The 21,805-nt window shown below is 38.7% G+C and overlaps 1 protein-coding gene across 1 annotated transcript; it reads left to right on the forward strand.

The window, feature by feature from the left end:
- Positions 1–16,223: 16,223 nt before the first annotated feature.
- On the forward strand, positions 16,224–16,820 carry LOC116120314 (S-norcoclaurine synthase 2-like). Its single transcript, XM_031406273.1, has 2 exons — positions 16,224–16,443; positions 16,528–16,820. The coding sequence occupies exons 1-2, from the start codon at positions 16,260–16,262 to the stop codon at positions 16,818–16,820; spliced, it is 477 nt and encodes a 158-aa protein (XP_031262133.1). The 5' UTR covers positions 16,224–16,259.
- The last annotated feature ends 4,985 nt before the right edge of the window (positions 16,821–21,805 follow it).

A 21,805-nucleotide genomic window follows, 5' to 3' on the forward strand; every position in this document is an offset into this window, starting at 1 on the left:
AAATTTTCCTTATGAATAGTACTACTGTTCATCCAGAACAGTACTACTGTTCACAGTTTTTTTTCTCTTTTTTTTCTGCAAAATAAAAAAAATAACTAAAACGCAATAAAAAATCACAAAAACAAAAAAAATCAACTAGAATCACTCCCCAGCAATGGCGCCAAAATCTGGTGTGCTGTCGTAGGCAACCAAGATTAAAAACCTTCCTAAACTAACTACTGAACTGTAAATAGGGTAAGCAAGGGTCGATCCCATGAAGAGTGTCTAGCCAAATTTTTGATGATGTGAACAAGGCTGGGGGTTTTGAGTAAAACAGAAAACAATCTTAGCAAAAATAAAAACAAAAACAATTCAAATCGGAATCAATTAATATAACGAAACTTGGTCTCAGTCAACATCTACCATCGGAATCTTACTGTTAGAGTAGATGCCCTAGAGCCAATCAATTATTGTGGAATTGACTCTTTATAATAATGTCCATTAATCAATAATAAAAGGCATTTTATTCTATATCGCGTAAATCATTATTATTGCAATATGTATTGATATATGTCCTTAGAATGGTAGAACCATGACGAGGGTATCAAGTGTTTCAAATCTTGATAGTGAGAACCCTATGAGCACATATGGTGGCCATTCTAGAAACGTCCTGAGCCCAGTTTATTCTGAAGTAAGGGCACAGTAATACGGTAAGCTATCATAGTGTTGAACGACCCTATCGAAAGGCAGTGACTGATCTCACTTGTCAAGGTTGTTTTGGACAACCTGGTGCAACACATGGGTGCTTATTGTAGGCGGATATACCAAGCAAGTTCCCTGGACTGACCCACCAGATTCCATATGGATGGTAACCCCAGTGTCTATGGAACAAATCCTCTAACGAATGGTGGTGCATGTGATCCTTGGACTTGAGATCACTAGGCGCCTTGTGCACCGATTGGTACAGTTTGATACTAGCCTAACGCAGTTCTATTCAGAGCTGTCAGTACGGTGGTGATTGGCTATATCAAGGAGTGTATCAACTATGGTGATTGACAAAGGATTCATCACTCCCGGGTATGGAGAAGTTATCTCACGGCGCAATTCAGTATATGGCATGACACTAAAACTGTGCCACAGTGGGATTGAGTTGTTACTCTATCCATTATAATACGGGTCATTGGTCCAGAAACTGAATAATAATATCAGAGATAACCGAAGGTTGACACTATTTCTATGCCTTCGTCTCGTCGAGATAACGAATGGTAAAGGATTGTATTGTACGGTAACCATATCGTTGACAGGTAGCTACTTTGCTGAATCCGAATCTATCGGGTGGCCATGATGCCTTGCTAGGGGCCAATCTTGGTCTGTGTATTAGTGAGACGATTAATTGGTGTTAACCGCGATACTATACACTACCGGTATGATGAGGAGCCTATGGGTCACACACATAGAAGATATTTAGAGCCAGAAGAAGGAAGCGTTTTCGTCTTTTTAGGTGAAAGGGTATTTGGTAATTTCACAGTGCAATTAAATTTTGCGAGGTCGTAGCCTTTTATTTAATTTGTTAAAAAATTAAATAGTGAAATTACGGTTAAATGTGTGTTCGCACATATTTAATTAAATCATCATTATTGTTAATGTTAATTAAATATTATTGATTTTAATTGAAATAATGATGAATTAAATTAAAATATCTAATTGGGAGTGTTTGGCAAATTTGGGGTGTTTGGGTTGTAGCCCAAGCCCATTCCATATGGAATAGGGCAACTTAAATAAGACTATAAAAGGAAAAGGGTTTTAGTTGGAAAGGAAGTGTGTGTTATTATTCTTTCATTGATTTTGAAAAGAAACCTCCAGCCAAAACTCTCCCACGCCACTTTTACTGTCCTTGAAAACAAACACTTTTGTTGTTCTTCTTGATTTCTTAAGGCCAAGGAGGATCTAGCAAATCCCTCATTGGTTCTTGTTGATTGTCTTCGTGTGACCTCTACGGTTCGATCTACACTTGGATCGTAGCAACACATTCAAGACAACATTGGTGGAGCCTCCAAACGTGGGTATAATCTAAACCTTTGGATTTATTTTTTCTGCAGATTCTTATTATGCATAAACTGTTAAAATCTGTGCCTTGATTTTGGGTTCTAAGGAACGATCCGTGGTTGTAAAATTTTTGTTTTCTGCTGCGCAACCGGTCATTCCTAACACTTACAACTGATCATTGATGCAAAATTAAATCAATTCATACCTGAATATTCACCGTTGGAACTATTTTTCTATCTCTCCTTAATTGTAATTAATTAAGAACAAGCTATCTTATTAATCTATCACTAAACAACCCTAGACAAGCGCTCAAGATTTAATCTAGTGGCAGCCTTAAGAATTAGAGAAATCGATGAAGCTAAACAACACAAACTCAAGCGGTTGTATTTAATTTAGTTGGTGTTCTTCTTAAGATTACTAATTCCTGACGTAGCACTATTAACCCTAATTGCTTCACAAGTTAGAGGGATCAAACAATTACGGATTTGATATCTAACTTAGCGGTAGATTGCAACAATTAATAAACTAGTAGGCCTCCCTAGTAATTAAATGAAACAATCATAAAATTAAGCACAGAAAAACATCCAATACTCAAACACGAAAATTGAACACTAAGAAAAATAGATTAGATCTCACAGTTTATTGATTCCGAGGCCTCCGTTTCCTTCGACCAAGTTATAAAAGTTTTAGCCTCTCATGGCCATCACGAATATTCCAAAGGAAAAGTTACAGAGAAAAAACCAGAGAGAGGAGTGTGTATCTCCTTAAAACCTAATCTGATCTCTCCTTTTAAAATCCAATTCAAATCTGGAAAAACTACTCAATCTCCTAAACAAATTCTAATATCCTAAAATAACACTTATCCTAATCTGATTAATTGGAAATAAAATAGAGTCCTAATAAAATAGGAAAGTGATGTTTCCAGCTGTAATTTTCGTGCAGCATGTATGTCTTCAAAACGTGCAATAATAGACTGACTTGCATGACAAGTCAGAACGTCGGCAGTGCAGGTGCATTAATTTCAAGCCCGATTACAACCTTTATGCAGAGATAATCTCTCCAAACTCAAAACATGAAATTTGTAGATCTATTTCTTAGCGTTCCACAGAATTTTGAATCATCTCAATCGGAGCTTGGATGAGAGAATTATTCCCAGATTACGAAGCAGTGGCAAAACTATCTGAATTCACCTAATTAGTTCCGTTTTGCAATTAACACCTCCATTTGCTTCCTAAATCAAAATAAAGTAATAATGAGTACAATTAGGCAATAAATACGTATAAAATACTAAAAATTAAGGGGGGTAATTATGACATTTTGCATCCCCATCAGTCTTGTCTCATATCAGTTGTGAAACAACGTGATCCCTTGCCTTCAGCAAAAACTCTCCAAGTGTAATCGGGTCGTGGACCTCGGTCGAAAACTAGTCATCGTTATGGCACTGAACATGGTCTAAGAATAGGTCGCTGACCCTTAGAGTAAGTCATTTCAGGTTGCCTGCATGGAAATGTTTCCTCGACCTCTTTGCACCAGGTTGGGTCGACCAGTATCTCTTCAAACGCATCAAATCAAGGCATAATATGTAGTTTCCAAGGTTCGATTCTCAAACCTTAAAAACTAGGGGACTTCTGTTATACTTGAAAAAGTTGGGCTAACACAAAGCCCTGTCAGCATAAGCGGTCAAAGCTTAGGTAAGTCTTGCAGCCATCCAGATGCAGCCACGTCGCCTGCTGACATGAGCGACATGCTTCTACCAGTGTAGTGGGTGTGCGCCAAGTTGATGAAAGGCTGGAGATGGTCCACATGTCTAATCCCTGCACACGTCGAGTAAATCACTCGAGTAGGTGAACAACGGGATGCAAGGAAGGATTTACATGGTAATCTGACCCATTCCCTGATTTAGTAATCATTACCTTAACTCATCCCGCTATAAATAGAGGGTTCCTCTCTCGTTTGTGGGATTAGCTAATTTCTCCCTAGAATAGCATATATATTTTCTCTCTCTCTCTCTCTCTCTCTCTCTTGTAATCTCTTGTAAGTCAGCTCGCTGAATGCGACCTGATCTCCTATATTAATACAATACCAGTGGACATAGGATTCGCTTACTTAAGCGTCTGAACTATTTTAAACATTGTTCTCCATCCTTTATTCAGTTCAATGCCCTCATACACGTGTGTCTTCTGAGTCAGCTCAACATTTTCCATGTGCGATTAGTTGGTGTCAAAATCAAGTATCAACATAGTGCATCCCACAATCTTGCCTCAAAATCAGTTACTAAATATGTTTACATTTATAGATTACTTTACGGATTTACTTATCAGGTGGTTATCAACTTTGGTTAATAAAAAATCATAATAACAGATATGTGATCAATTAAATGTTTCCATCAAATATCAATTTATATTCGTCAATAAAAAATATTATTTATATTGTACCGAGTTGAATTACGTTACAATTATTTGATTTGTGACAAACTTACAACATTTTGATCGCATGAGTCATGAATTTGGATATGGATAACATAAATACAAAGTTGGGTTGGTATAATTTAATTAGTAAAATTGTTGAACTAACCTCATAAAATTGTAAAATTCATTTATTTTAATAATTGTTTATTTAAATTATTGACAATATTACAATTTTTTAATTACAATAACTCCATATTCGAGTTCATGAATGATATCATTGCATTATTATCTTCATTTGACTTCATGAATGCATTTGAAAATAAACCCTTTGCTCCCATTCCTTTGAAGGGATTAAATTAAATCCCAAGAGATCGAGGTTTCCTCTTATTGAGTTCAATGCTTACAATAACACACTTAAAACCTATAAATAGGATTCGAAACTTAGAACAATAATATTGTACATAAAACCTTAAACCTTAGCATTAGAAAAAACTAAAGCTTTAAACTAATATCGTTACACTTGAAATTTTATCGTTAAAACATGAAATCAATAAGACTTTGTTACTTTCATTAGAAATTTAAACTTATATTATTATAATATAAAAAAAGAAATGAAAATTATCATTATTAAAATTAGTTCATAAGTTTTAATTTTAATTTTTGAGACAAGTTGTCACTCTAAAAAATATTTTTTAAACATTTGATCAGTTATACTCAATTAAATTTCTTTGACTTTGCTTATTATTTAATTTTTCAATCAAGTCAATAACTTTGACTTTTTGAAAAAGGAAATTACTTTTCTGATGTTACTTCTTTACCTGGTCCTCGTGCATTTTGTTCATTCATTCTCTGTCTCCATCTTTGATTTACTTATCTTCTCAAAAGTGAGAAAAGGAAGTGCTCATCAATTCAGATAAACAACATCCACTTTTGTTGATGCGTGATTTTGACACCAACCAAACGCACGTGTGAAATGCTGAGCTGGCCCAGAAGACACATGTGGATGAGAGAAATAGGTAAAAACAATAGAGAACAGCGTTTAAAGTGGTTCGGATGCTAAGGAAGCAAATCCTACGTCCATTGATTTTGTATTAATGATAGTGGTCAGATCGCGTTCAGCGGACTGACTTATAAATGATTATACAAGAGAGAGGATGCTATTTTCTCTTTAGAGAGATTAGCTAATCCCTTAAATGAGAGAGTAGCTCTCAATTTATAGTGGGATGGATTAAGGTTATCATTACTAAATCTGTGAGTTGGTGAGATTATCCGTGCAAATCCTTCTTTATGTCCCATTGCCCACCTTCTAGAGTGATTTACGCGATTTGGTGCAGGGATTGGACATGTGGAATCGCTATAGCTCCTGGCTGGTCTGACGCGCACCCACTGCCCTGACACAAGCATGCCACCCCTGTCATTGTATGACATGGCTGCCTCTGTCTAGCTGCGGGCCTACCTAAGCTCTAACTTTTAATGCTGACTGAGTCTTACGTCAGCCCTACATTTTTAGGCATAACAGAAGTCCCCTAGTTTTTAAGGTGCGAGGATCGGACCTTGGAAACTATAATTCATACCATGACAAGATGCCTTCGAGGAAACTTTGGTGATCCCGACCTGTATGAGAAGAGGTCAAGACTGCGTTTTCGTGCATGCGATCTGATACGATCTTTGCTCAAGGATGAACGACCTGATCTTAGACCATATCAGTGCTTCGATTTCCCGAAGTTCACGACCTGATTACACTTGGAATTCTTATCTGGATAATGGGATTAGGTTGTTTCGAAACTGGGTTCTCTCCAGAGTCACGTCGCTTCGCGACCAATAAGGTAGAATCGAGGAGTCACGTTGCTTTGTGATTGGCCAGACGAAGAGTGTTCTACGTAACGATCTCTTCAGATGTTACCTGTTGGATTTTCATAATTGATATATTTAATAAAGCGCATTCTGCTCTGACAAACATGTCCTGTGCACAATTAATGCCAGCCATGCGCATTAAATGCGTGACATGCTGAAACGATATACTCTATCAGAGCATTGAATGCAGATTGGGGCGCATTTAATATGGTAGGAGAATCGTGCCGTCGTTTGGGTTTTTCAACAGAGAAGGACAACGATTGGGTTTTCTTGGAGCGTGACGGTCACCCTTTCCCATGGATCTGTGACACGTGGTCGCAATCAACGAGGAGGTACATTTTTCCACCCAAACGTCGTTTGATTTCAGGAAAACCCAACACCAGATCTTTTGCTATAAAACCCAGGTTCGTTTCAGGCAATGTCACCACACTCATCTTTCCAGAGAGAGCAAAAGACTTTTGCAAACTTGGATTCTTTGCCTTCCAAACCAGCACGTACCTGACATTCAAAGCAGAAGGATCCATCTTCATATTCCGAGAGGTAAGAATCATTTTCTGCTTCTATTTCTTACTCCTAGTAGTTGATAAATGATACGTCTTCCGGTAGTTGACCAAAGATGAAATTGTTCTTGTTGGGTTCGAGCTATGAATGGCAGCTCGAAACATTCTGTTAGGGTTTTTTTGGGACTTAGGAGGAGAAGCGTTTACTTTCCTCCACGTCACCGTATGAAATGGTGTACGAGGGCTAAAAAGATTCCCTGCTTGTCGCTTTTGTAGACTGTAGTAGGATGGACCCCTTAATGACTAGATCCGAGGAAGGGACCAGTTCATCCACGTAAGATGTTCCTGTGAGTCCCACCCAAGAGATCTTCTCGATACTTACTGAGGATGAGATCGATAGGGTGATAGACCAATACGGTATCCGCGGGGATGTCTTCCGCGATAGGACGCGCATAGCTCGGCATCCGCCAAATGGGTTGGTCGCGATCTCTGAGGAAATCTTCAAGGGTGGGGGGTTTATCCCTTTCCACCCTTTTGTCAGGTCAGTCCTAGATCATTTCGGGATTGCACCGATGCAACTCATGCTGAACGTGTACATGATTGTGGTTTCTATGTACATCGCGTGTCGCGAGGACAGGTTAGGTGAGCTAACCGCAGTAGAACTCGGTTGCTCGTACATCCTAAAAAAGAGCAAAAGCAAAAGCAAGGACAAGGACTCCTGTTACTTGTCCAGGCGACCTATTATCACAGTGGGGATACACAGTTACCCTAGCAACGCGGGGGCTTATGAGACAAATTTTTTCTTTTTTCGTTACGACGACCTCTGCCGCTTCCAAGACCCGAGTAGGTTCTTTTTCCCTTAGCAAGCTTATTGACTTTGTTTTTCTTACTAACAAACTGCTTATTTTTCTGGCAGTTAACAAAACAACCAGTTTGGATCTGCTCGCGGATTCGGACAGAATCATAGCCTTCGGTTTCCTGCTCGAAGCGAGTCGTGATGCAAAGCTACTCGTGACAATCGTGAATCTACGGAGATATGGCTTTTTCAACGTAGACGCGACTTTGGAGCCTCCATCGAGTAAGTTGCGTTAACTGGATCCTTTTAGATTGTGCAATGAACTATTTTTAACGACGTTCATATGCAGCAACCATGCCTCTGAAGATGCCAAGGTCGCCATGACGAAAGCAATTTGCTTTCCCTTGGGCGAAGACCACTAGGATGACCGAAGTTGCTCCCAGTGGTCCCCTAGCTGAAAGGGCAACATCGGGGTCTGCGCGTCCTGCTGAGGCTTCTCAACCTTCGACAAGTGCCCCGATCTGACTTGTAGGCGCTTCCTAGCCTTCGGCTACTCGCCCAAAGCAAAAGACAACGGCTTAGCGACCCAGGAAGAGGCAGCAAATTCGGGTCGAAGAGTTAGAGTTCGAACCAGAGGATCTGAGTGTTCAGCCCAGGGGGTCGTAGCCACGCATTCCCATTGCTTTGGGAGCATCTCGAGCAGGGCAAGGTAAGGTCGTAGGAACCAAAAAGAGGTCGGGTAAGGAACCGATGGGCGACACCCTTGCTGGAGGTACCGGCGAGGATACTCCAGTGTTGGACTCGATGGGCCAATTGCTAGATCATTTGCAGTCATGCAGTCTTCGCCTTGCTGGAGTGTGAACTCGCAGAAGTATTTGAAAAGTTCGTGGGTTCCGACCACGTGGACCTGATGTCCACATCAATCCAGCACATAGGCAAGGTAAAACAAATTGTCCTCAACAAGGACTGCCCTTTTGTTCTTGGTAGGAAACTGACATTCTTCTTGTTGGCAGGCTCTGCTTTCCATGCAACTATCCCTGCAAAAGGTTCAGCTGGGAGCTGCTGCAGGAGAGGTCGCGCTGAGGGAAGAGAATGCAAAGCTCAAACGGGACCTGGAAACCGTCGAAGCATAAAAGAGGCTATCCACTGAATCGGTGGTCTGATACCTGAATGAAAGGGATGCAGCTCTTCGCACGGTGGATTTTCAAAAGGCCGAGCTTGAGAAGCATGGGGAGGAGATAAAGGAACTCTAGAGAACTATAGCCAAGCTCTTTAAGGAAGTCGGCGAGAAAGATCAAGAGCTCAAAACGACCTCTTAGTGGGCCTTGCAAGCAAAGTAGGAGAGGGATGTCTCAGAGAAGTAAAGGCAGGCTCTTGAGGCCAAACTCCAAGCGAGTCAGGGAAAAGTTACTTCGCTGACTAAAAAGATGCCGAACCAAGCAGATGAGATCCAGGCAAAGGCTGTTGAATGGGCGATTGAGTCCATCTATGCCTTGTGGCCAAAGAATCCACAGATTGATATGTCCGACCTCCTGGAGGATTGGCGGGAAACTCTTCTTTCCATGGCGAAGCGCGCGGATGAGGAAGCAGCGGACGCCACCCGAGGATTCGATCAGGGAGATGCTTCAAGACATGCCTCTAAGGAACCTACAGCAGACCAAGCGGATGGTGACTAGCCCTGAGATGACAAGGTCGATCCTCCAGGAGTCAAGAATCAGGACCGATAATTGTAATGTTTTGGGATCTTGTCTTGTTCGCTGTACTTATTAATGAAATGTATCTTTCTTAATCTCTAGAGCACTGGCAATTTCTGTACCTTATGAGATCGCATTCTAACTGTTTATAACATTAGAATAAGTCTATGCAAACATAATTATAACATGTCTATACGAACATAATCATATGCGAGGATTATTACGAAAGAACAGGATAATACACTTGTTATTTACATTCACAAAGATTGCAAAAAATAAAATCTTTACAAGGAAAAACTGAGTTCGAAATTACTGATAATATGGTCGAAGATGCTTAGCATTCCAAGCTCGGGGTACTTTAGAACCAATCAGCCTTTTGAGATGATAAGTCCTCGGTCTTATCACTTTGGCGATGCGGTATGAACCTTCCCAGTTTGGTCCTAAAACTCTCGCGCTTGGTTCTCTAGTACCGAAAAGAACTTCCTTCAGAACAAGGTCGCCGACCTGGAAGTCTTTTATCCTGACCTTAGAGTCGAAGAACCTTTTCACGCATTGCTGATAGGCTGTTATTCTTAGCTAAGCCTTGCTACGATGTTCTTCGACTAGGTCTAGACTTGCACACATAAGCACTTCATTGTCGGCTTCGCTATATAAGTCCCTCTGAAGTGAACTGGTTCCTACCTCCACAGGGATCATTGCTTCGCAGCCATATGCTAGTGAAAAAGGGGTTTCTGAGGTAGAGGTTCTCGGAGTTGTCCTATATGCCCATAGAACTTCGGGGAGATCATTGGCCCAATTTCCCTTGGCTGCGCCAAGTTTTGCCTTCAGAGTGTGCTTGATGGTTTTGTTGACAACTTCAACTTGACCATTTGCTTACGGCCTTGCGACTGAGGCAAATTTTTTATGAATACCCAGCTCGTCGCAAAACTGCTTGAATTCCTCGTTGTCGAATTGTTTACCATTATCCAAGATAACAGTATGAGGAATCCCATAGCGGCACACAATGTTCTTGGAGACGAAATCCTTGAGCTTTCTTGTCATGATTGCGACTAATGGTTCTACTTTGACCCACTTGGTGAAGTAATCCACCGCGACCACAGCATACTTTACTCCTCCTTTACCAACTGGCATGGGACCGATGAGATCAATTCCCCATATGGAGAATGGCTAGGGGCTGGTCATGGTTATCAACTGGTGGGAAGGAGCTTGCAGTATGTTCGTGAACCGTTGACACTTATCACACCTCTTAACAAAGTTGTAGGTGTCTTCTTGGATTAGGGGCTAGTAGTACCCTTGACGAACCACTTTGTTGGCGAGAGATCTTGCGGCGGTATGATTACTGCAGATCCCTTCATGTATCTCCCTCATGATATAATCTGTCTCTTCGCTAGTTACACATCGGAGGAGAGAGGCACTAAACCCTCTCCTGTACAGCTGGTCTCTGATGAGGGTATAACGAGTAGATCTTATTCGCAGAGTCTTTGCCTCGACCTTGTCGTCAGGCAAGGTCCCGTCCCTAAGATACTGAATGATAAGGGTCATCTAGGAATCTGATTCAGTTACATTCACGGCCTGTTCGTTCAGGCTAATACTGGGATCTTGATGAATCAAACAAGAATGCTCTCCGGTGCATCTGAGTCCAATGATGAGGCTATCCTTGCCAAGGCGTTTGCACAGAGTTGTTATCTCTAGGAATCTATGTGATCGTGAAGTGCTTGAACGGCTCAAGTGCAGCCTTAGCTTTCTTCAGATAGCTGATCATATTTTCTTCCTTGGCTTGGTATTCTCCCAAAATCTGGTTAACGACCAGCATGGAGTCGCTGTAGATACTGATCATGGTTGCACCCATTACTTTGGCCAATCGTAGTCCAACGAGCAGAGCCTCATACTCAGCCTCATTATTGGTTGCCTTAAAAACCGAATCGGAGAATGCCGTGAATGCGAGCCCCTTCGGGACTCAAAAGGAGAAGACCTTCCCCAGCCCTCTTTTTGTTTGATGATCTATTAACATAAAGGGTCCAGGTCGACAGATTCTAGGCAGTTTCCTAAATGACTTCACTGGGCTGTTGCTCTGACTCATTCATCGGATGATATGAGAATTCTGATATGAAGTCGGAAACAGCTTGCCCTTTGATAGTTGATCTCGGTCTATATATCAGATCGAACTGACTTAATTCCATAGCCCATTTAAGCAATTTACCCTACGCCTCCGGTTTTTGGAGGACTTGCCTGAGCGGGTAGTTAGTCATTACATAGATCGTATGGGCGTGGAAGTAAAATCGTAACTTTCTGGAAGTGATTAGCGGGGCATAAGCTAATCATTCCATTTCTAGGTACTGTATCTCGGCATGTAACAGACGCTTGTTTGCGTAATGCACAGGCCATTGGACCCTATCCTTTTCCCGAATTAAGGCTACATTGACCACGAACTGAGAGACAGACAGATAGAGGAGGAGGATCTCTTGCGGGAGAGGCTTGAACATGAGAGGTGGCTTTCTGAGGTGTTCTTTAATACTCTAGAATGCTTGTTCGCACTCGGGAGTCCACTCGAACTTTTTATTCGCCCTTAGAATATTGAAGAATGGCAAGCAGCGATCTGTTGCCCTCGATATGAAGCAACTTAGTGCAGCTCCGGATCCATCGCTCTTCTCTTTTGGTGAACCGACTTGGCTTCACTGTCGATGTTCAATGCATGGCAAATAGTATCTGGGCTGATCCTGACCATGTCTGCATGTGACCATGCGAACACATCGATATTCTCTTTAAGGAAGCTGGTTAGTTCGATGGCGAGCTGGGGGTTGAGATTGCTCCCAATCCCTAACACTCTGCTAGGCTCGCTCTGGTTGACCGATACTTCAGACAGATCCTCAATTGGCCCACTGGAAGGGCATTCCTGAATACAAGAATCCATATTATCCTTGGCTAGGCTAGGCTGTGGCTTGATCCGGCTGATCGCCATTGCTTGTCGGGGAATGCCTCACGAGATGCCTTTCCCTTTGCATGCCATTTGCACTGCTTTCACATAGCAGTCACAAGATGCGCGTTGAGATCCACTGACTTCCCTATCCCCGTCGAGGTGGGGAACTTCATCTTCAGATGGTATATCGAAGTGACTGCCTTGATGTTTCTCAGTAGAGGTCGCCCCAGGATTCCATTAAAAGCGGATGGACAATCCACTATCAAGAATTCAGTTACCTTGGTCACTTCGTCAAAGTCACCCAGTGTGACTGGAAGCAAGATCGTTCTTTTAGGGATTAGGTGGTCCCTTGTAAAACCATATAGAGGGATCGAGGCGGGTTTCAGGTTAGCCTCGTCCAAGTTCATTCTTTCGAAAGCTATCTGGAACAGTATGTTCATAGCACTTCCGTTATCCACCAACATTCTGTGGATGTTATGACACCCTATTAGGGGCGTGATCACAAGAGCGTCATCATGGGGATGATGCAATCAAACTGCATAATTTTCGAAGAAGGTAATTTCCTCCTCCTTGCGAACCTTTTGTGGTCGCCGCGCCATGCTCATTACACTAATAGGGTCGAGATAGGCTACACGAGCATATCTTTCCTAGGCACCTCGTGAGTTTCCCGCAAGTTGCGGCCCTCCAAAGATCAAATTGATGCTGCAAATACCTTTGTGATCACATCACTTCTTTCCTGATTCCCCTTGATTTTTCTCTTGTGTGGGAGTGGAATCATTAATATATTCCTTGAAATGCCCTTGCTTGATGAGGTCTTCGATTGCCTGTTTGAGAGTTCGGCACTCATCAGTGTGATGCCCATTATCCCGATGAAAGTGACAGTATTTCTTATTATTTCTAACTGATAGGGGATTTTTCATCGGCTGAGGCTCTCCGAGCAGGCTGGCTTCTTCTGAGTTGTCAAGTATAGTTAATACAGACGCATTCAAAGGCGTATACTGATTTCTGTCGTGATCACGACGAGGAACGGGAGCATAGGACTTTTTGGGCTCATAGCGCGGTTTCTTTCCTTTTCGTTGATCGTCAGTAGTCCATCTGTGATCAAATCTTCTGCTTTCCTCCTGACCAGACGTACTACCTAAAGCGTCGGGGTCACGGTGGTGGAGCATGGCCATGGATTTTCAATTTGGAGGTACTTCTCTGCAAGGTTATAGAAGCGGGTGAGGGAAACATCATCCTCAGCCTGTAACTCTTTCCACAAGTCGGTCTGTGGGTGAACTCCTACTATGATGAGAGTCCGAACAGACTCTTCGGGAGTGTGAGCTACTTTATTTAGTTCTCTGTGGAATCGGTCGATGTAAGATTGGAGGGATTCATCCCTCTCTTGCCTTATATTGTTGAGATAGCTCAAAGGCATTGAGAACTTTCGGTTTGCTTAGAAGTGCCTCAGGAACGTTGCGTTCATTTGAGGCCACGAGTTGATCGATCCGGTTGGGAGCGACCTGAACCATCGTTTGGCATGAGAGGTTAGAGTTACTGCCAAACATTAGTACTTTGCCAAATCTGAAACCTGGTGAAGCTCCATCAGGTCGTTGAATTCATACAAGTAATCCTCCGGATCAGAAATTTTATCGAACGCCCGCATGTCGGGCATTCTAAATCTTTATGGGAGTGGGGCGACTAACACTACCGAAGAAAAAGGAGACACTGACGCAACCTGCCCTTGCTCGTTTTGCTGAGCTCTTAGCTAGTCTAGAGCTCGTTGTAACTCCTCAATCTAAGGCAGTAGAGTTATCTGGGGATTGCTTTCCCCCATGCGAGTTTGACCCTCGCGGTTGCGGTTTAGGAAAGTCTGGAGGTCGGACTCCACTTCGCCTCAACCGACAGTTTCGACCGCTCTCGACACACACTGGCTAGAGCCATGTGATGGCGATGAATAATGCAGGGAATTTTCAACTATGATCAGGATTGCTCCTCTAGCGGTGATGAGAATCGCCCCACCCAGCACTTTTATAGGGGTTTCCATGCGACGTGGCATGGGACGGCTCAAGCTGTGACTTTTCACCAAGTCTTAACGCCACAGGTATTCTACTCGGGACGTGATCGGTGTTCACCGGCCCTTTGGAGCCCTTAGGCCCATTTTTTGCCACTTGTTTACCCTTTCTTCGGCGCACTGTAGTGCTCGCAGCACGGGCTATCACCTTTTACCGCGCTTTCACGCGACCTGCAGGCGTTTTTGGCAGTTGCATCGCCTCATTTGATTCGGGTGGCATGCCCTGGTCCAAACGGTCTAACCTTCGGTTGACCGTTTGGAAAGTATTGTCGAACCTCTCCAGGTAGCTTCTGATGGCAGGGTCAAGTAGTGAACTTGACGGGATATCCCTCGCGACATTTTGCAAAATCGAAGGTACCTCGAGAGATGTGTCTTGTACTTGGGGGGATCTCTTCAACACCACGGTTGGTTCGCTCAGGTTCAAGTCGGCGGGCCATTTGCTATTGCAGGACCAGTAAGTTAGAGATTCTCCTGATGAAGGACGAATACTAAATCAGACCTTCTTTCTAGCGCCAAACTATTGATGCGTGATTTTGACACCAACCAAACGCACGTGTGAAATGCTAAGCTGGCCCAGAAGACACACGTGGATGAGAGAAATAGGTAAAAACAATAGAGAACAACGTTTAAAGTGGTTCGGATGCTAAGGAAGAAAATCCTACGTCCACTGATTTTGTATTAATGATAGTGGTCAGGTTGCGTTCAGCGGACTGAGTTACAAATGATTATACAAGAGAGATGTGCTATTTTTTCTTTAGAGAGATTAGCTAATCCCTTAAATGAGAGGGGAGCTCTCAATTTATAGTGGGATAGATTAAGGTTATCATTACTAAATCTGTGAGTTGGTGAGATTATCCGTGCAAATCCTTCTTTATGACCCATTGCCCACCTTCTAGATTGATTTACGCGATTTAGTGTAGGGATTAGACATGTGGAATCGCTATAGCTCCTGGCTGGTCTGATGCGCACCCACAGCCCTGACACGAGCATGCCACCCCTGTCATTGTATGACATGGCTGCCTCTGACTGGCTGCGGGCCTACCTAAGCTCTGACTTTTTATGCTGACTTAGTCTTGCGTCAGCCCTACATTTTCAGGCATAATGTAACAGATTTATCAATTCTTTAATTTGGTTACTGTGGTTAATTTATAGTGAACATTATTGATCATTTTATTTAGAATAGTATGAAGAGGATCTATGTTCAAGTTAGTGTTGCTTATTTTACAGGATTCTCTTTTTAATGCGCCCCCTTCCATATGGGCTTATATTCCTTGAAAACCTCATGAGTAGATCTGTCCAAAGTGACTTACATCTGAATTTTGCCTTCTCCATTTTCAATAACAGTTGATTTTCTTATCTAACAGGTTGAAGGTGTTAAAGGCATCATGGCTGCTTATAGGAATGCTCTCCACAATGTTTCTCTGGCAGGTGATAAACGTGGCTGCACAAATTGCTAGTCAGTCCACCTTAGGTGACAGAAGCAAGCATTTTGTCATGCTCATTATAACGGTAAATAGAATTATAACTTTTCACAGTTTTCCTTTTTCTTCTTTCATAATTCCATCTTTGTGATTTAATCAATTTGTAACCTTTTGTAGGATGGAGTTGTAACATAGATCTTCAAGAAACCAAAGATGCTTTGGTGAGAGCATATGATCTTCCCCTTTCAATTCTTATTGTTAGAGTGGAGGTGCCGATTTTACACATGGAGGTAAACATTTGATCGTTCTAAAAAATATTTTTGACATTTGTTCAGTCATACTCAATTAAATTTCAGAATATATTATTCTATTCTAATATAAAGAAATGAATTAAACTATTAATTTTTGTGACAACCGATTATAGGTTGTCGAATGTCATACTAAGCTATCAAATTCCTATTATCCACTAAAAGTCAAAACCTTGCCTTTTTCCCATTTAGATCTATTGACTCTTTCTTCAAAAAAAACCATTATAAATACCTACCATAACAAAGAACCAGCCCATCAAAAAACCAAATTCATAGCATCAAAATGCACGGCCTTGTTGTAGCGAATACGGTGGTGGCTGCGACGGCTTGTTCGGTGTGGGATATCTATGGCAGCCTTCAAGTTGTCACAATTATAAATACATTTCTGCCAGATGTACTTGGAACAGTAAAAGTCCTTGAAGGTGATGGACAAGTTGGCACACTTCTAAACGTTACATTTCCACCAGGTAAATTAATTCATATTATTTATCAAACATTTCATTTGAGCTACCGAATATTAAATATTAATTCTTCTTTGGTTTTTGTTTCAGGAACTCCTGGAGTTGGTTATATGAAGGAAAAAATTACAAAGGTTAATTATAAGAAGCGTGTGAAGGAAACACAAACCATTGAAGGAGGATTTTTAGCATTGGGCTTCAAACGCTATATAACTCAATACAAAATTATTGAGAATAATTTTACATCAAGTATTATAAGGTCAACAATAAAGTATGAGGTTGATGATAAATTATCAAACCTTGCTTCTATAGTGAACACCAAGCTAGTTGAAACACTTGCAGAAACCGTTGGGAAGTACTTGACGGAGAAGAAAGCTCCTCCTTAGAATCTACAAAAGGAATTCGACTGTTGTGTTGTATTCTTTTAAGTCTAGTTTATAAGGTTTCCGTATCTACTTGACAACTTTCATGTTTGAATTTACAAATTGTATGTTGATTTATTTTACTGTAATAAAACTCATATTTGTGGTTATAACTGTGGACAATTATTACGTGATTTTGTGACTACATGGATTTAGTTTATTGCATTTTGTAAAAATTGTTAGAATTAAGCATGATTTGAGTTTAAAATTTTAAAAATTTAAAACTTTCTAAATTTAAAAATAGGTGTTTGTAGGTTTTAAATTTAAAAGCTTCTTTTGTAGTGTTCAGCTTGCTGTAGCCAAACCTCGTCGTCGTCACCGTAATCACTGACACTATTGTGTACATCTTGTCTCAGTAGTGCCAGCACTATCACCAGACTTGCCGTCAGGGATGACGTCTGTCTCACTTTCAACGACTGGTTTAATTGGTACAAGTAGTTGGCATATTTAATTGGTTTCAAGTTTTAAGAGCAAGAAAGCATACTGTGGACGCAAACATTTCGAGCTCACTAGTTTGCCTTGTAAACGTCTATATTAAGAGTTTTTAATAAACTCGAAATAGATGAAAATTCACCTCTATTCATTTTAAAAAAGATGGATGGAAGAGGTTAACTCTTTTACGGTAATGGATGATATCCTTACAAGAGTAAACTAGAGTGCTCAAAAGCATTAAGACTCGGTAAATATCAAAATTGATGTGATGTCCCCTTTACGCAAAATTCTGGGTCTGCGCTAGTTAGAGCCCTTAAGTACTTGGCACTACCAAGGGAAAATATTTCTTTCTTAGTAAATAAACTCAACAAATTTTGTAAACACAAACTGCAACAAAAATGGCTTGCCTTTGAGGAAAAAAAAAAAAAAGTTAGTATTCTATTTGTTTTGCTTTTCTGTAGTTAATTTTGTTAATTATTAAGCCTGTTAAAGTCAATTATAAGCAGCTTTACTGACTTAGCTTAATATTCAGCTTTATGAAGTTAGCTTGTAAGCGTTAGCGCCATGAACCAAGACATGAATGATGTTATTTGAGCCTGACTTGATTTAGTTCAAATATAACAAAACTTTTTGATATTTTAACATTTGAGTTTTACCCAATTAGATTTAGATTTATATTATTCTTGTCGGAATTAAGACTGGTGAAGAGTGAAAGATAGACAAAGGAGACTCAAATAGATAATTTAATGAATTAATTGTTATTGAATTAACATTACCTATTCATACTAAAATAAACTATAAAACAAGGTAAGTAAAATATTCTAATGATTACTAAAATCCCCCAAAAGAGTAAAATAAATATTACTTAACTATTAGGGGGCGTTTGGTTGGCGGTAATATCAGATTATTGGGGTAATATCATCTGATATTACTTGATTACCACGTTTGGTTGTCAAGTAATATAAGATTTCGGTAATCTTCAAATACTAATAGTAACTACTATTGGTAATATTGGAGGTAAGCTGATTATCTCTATTTTCTTAGGTATTCTGAGATTACCAGGGTTATCCTTTTTTGTCACAATTTTATCCCTTATTAAGGAAAATTTTAGACAATAATGCCCTCATTTTAAAATAAATTTACATTAATATCCTATTTCAATTTTACCCTTATTTAACTAAAATTTTGGACAATAATGTCCTTGAATTTAAAACAATTTACAAACCACTGCCACTCAGCCACCACCACCACTGCCACTTAGCTACCATCGCCTACATCGTCCAACCACCACTGACTGCCTCGTAAAACTTGTCGGAGTCCCTAAAAAAGAACGAGTTTCGGTGGGAGGCTCTGGGAGTCATTGCTATGGCCGTTTTCGGCCATATCAGGCCAGATCTGGCCGAAAATGGCCAGATCTATTCTGGCCTGATATGGCCGTTTTCGACCATCAATATGGCCGAAAACGGCCATATCGAAGCCTCTTGGTCACGGTGAGTTGCTGATGGGGACTTTCGGAGACTTCCGGCAGTGGTCTGCGGTGGCGGCAGGCGGCGGTAGGAGGCGGCAGGAGGCGGGGGTGATTTCGTAATAAATTAAAGTTTTATATAAGCAGGGGTGTTTTAACTAAATCTGAAATATTGGGGGTTAAAAGAAATTATTCAAAAATTAATAATAAAAATAATATTATATTAATATTTGTAAAGGGGACAATTTAGTAATTTAAATAACATACCCACCAATTTATTTCCCATAACCAACCATATTAATATAACATACCCACCAACTAACCAAACACATTTTCTTAAATATTCCTAGTAATCTTTCAAGGTAATCTATCTTTCCAGTAATCCAATATTCCCAGTAATCTAACATTCCTGAACCAAACGCCCCCTTAAGGTAAATAACATATTTTTCTACCATTTGCATTCCAACAATTATATTTCTAAACAAGGAAAAGAATCAAATCATTATTTTTAAAATTGTCAAAATATATATTTTAATTTATAAAACAAGTTGTCTCAAGTCATATTTAAATTTATTGTATTGTATTTTAAAAAGTGAAATAATTAAATATTGATTTAAAATTTGTCAAAGTCATATCTAAATTTGATTTTGTGTTAAGGTATTTGACTGTGTCTTCAAATAAACTAAGAAATGACAATTTGTATCAAAAACTAAGAAATTATGTGCATGATCTAATAAAGTATTGATATGTCAATGATGATGAATATTTTTTTTTAATTACAAAACCAACTACACATTTTGAGTTCATGAATGATGTTGTTGTTACTGTCGGTTGTAATCCTAGTTCCGTTATTATCTTCATTTAATATATTCAGTCGTAGGTGTCCAAAACTTGAAATATATATATATATAATGTGTACTTTCTCTTTTTTGAATTCAGAATTCTTAGGTTAACTTATCAACATCATGCCCCTTTATATCATTGCACAAGTCCCCCAAAATTAATTTTAAACTTGGAAATTTGAAACTGACAATGTTATACTTAGAACTTTTAACGTGAATTGTAAAACTATAAATAGCACTTGAAAACTATATTATACGTGCAATCTATAAGGGTTTGTAACATGAATCAATTAAATCATTAATTTAAATTTTACTGTGGGGAATGATAATTAACGATGGAGTGAGACATGATAATGAAGGCTGATATGTTCGTGGCAGCTGGCAATGTTGTTGATGGAGAGTTGGAGTTTTGTTCTTTCACTAGACTTAAATATAAAATTAATTTAATTTCAGGATTAGTTATTATAATTCTAGATGTATACAATATTATTGATAAAGATAATCCAAAAATTAATTATAAAATTAATTTAATTTCGGGATTATTTATTACAATTCAAGATAAATAAAATATTATTGATAAATAATATTTGGATATTATAACCTCAAATGGTTGGCTTGGTGGTCAATAAAGTTTGCTGCTTTTATTTACTTCTTGAGTTTAAACCACCTTGGAGGCCACCTACTACATTTGTGGCTCCCCTGGAATATTGGGCTTGACGCCTGTTCAATAGACATCGATAATTAATTGAGAAGCACACCAAATTGACTCAAACACCTTGGTTATCCACAAAAAAAATAAAAAATAAAAAATAAAAAATAAAAAATAAAAAATCTTTTACCATTTAAAATAATTTATAAAATAAAATCATTTACCGAAAATGGAAATTTAAACTAAATTATGATATTAAAAACCTATAAAACTATGTAGTTTCCAAATGACTTCTTTTAAACTTGGCAAACATTTAATAATAGGTCATAATACCTATTTACCTAAGCAAAAGTTGGGGTTTTAATAGGAAAAATATAAAATAATTATAAATTGATCCTCATGGAAATTAGGGGTGAGAACGGGTAGCGGATAGAACCAGAACCTATGGGTAGAACCGGAACCTACCCGGAATTGACACTGTGTAGGTAAGTTTCAGTTCCATTTTTTTGGAACCAATACTGTGCGGTTCTGGTTTCGGTTCTTACATGCAGAGGAATCGGAACCGAAACTTGGAAAAAAGAACCTGTAGCAGGTACCCAGCTTGGAACCTGTAACGGGTACCTTGCTTTGGAACCTGGGTTGAAATAAAATATATGTGAAGAATGGGGGGTCTATGTAATTTTACATATAAAAAAATTAAAATGGAAAAAGTTAAATTTTTACAATAACCTAATTAAATAAATATACAATTATACTTATTACATATAAACTATACTATATAAAAAACTTTAATATATTATAATATATTAATATTAAAGTTTTGATTAATTAAGTGTATAATTGTAATTAGGACCAATTAAAAGTATTTTAATGTTATTAAAAGAATTGTTTTTGAATAAAATAGTGTATTTGATTGAATAATAATATAATATTTAGTTATTTACTTCAATTATCAAGTTTTATGTACATCTATAGTAAATTAGTAATTAATTAATTATATAAAATAAATTTATAAACATTAATACATTACTAGTTAAATGATTACTTAATCAATTATAACATTATATTATAGTTAAATGATTAATTAATTAATTATAAGTTTATAACATTACATTAGTATTTTACTACATTACTTAATTAAATAATTAGAAATTTAATTAATTATAACATTACATTATAGATTTATAGTATAATTACTTAATTAATTATAACATTACATTATAAAAAGATGATTACTTAATGAAATGATTAGTTAATTAATTATAACATTTCATTATAAACATTAGTACAAGATTTAATTAAATGATTAAAAATGTAATTACTTATAATATTACATTAAAGATTTATAGTATGGTTACTTAATTCATTATAACATTACATTATAGTAAGATCACATAATTAATTATAACATTACATAATTAAATGATTACTTATTTAATTATGACATATATTATAAAAATGAGTAATTTACTACATTAGCACAATACTTAATTAAATTATTAGAAATTTAATTAATTATAATATTACATTATAAACAAATGATTACTTAATTAAATGATTA

Source organism: Pistacia vera, unplaced genomic scaffold (genome assembly GCF_008641045.1).
Source record: "Pistacia vera cultivar Batoury unplaced genomic scaffold, PisVer_v2 Contig93, whole genome shotgun sequence".
NCBI classification, from domain to species: Eukaryota; Viridiplantae; Streptophyta; class Magnoliopsida; order Sapindales; family Anacardiaceae; genus Pistacia; species Pistacia vera.

What these genes read in the sequence shown, in the direction of transcription:
- LOC116120314 (XM_031406273.1), top strand. Translation starts at nt 16,260, where the DNA reads ATGCACGGCCTTGTTGTAGCGAATACGGTGGTGGCTGCGACGGCTTGT. An exon ending in AAACGTTACATTTCCACCAG is followed by an intron (nt 16,444 to 16,527) that starts GTAAATTAATTC and finishes TTTTTGTTTCAG; the next exon opens with GAACTCCTGGAGTTGGTTAT.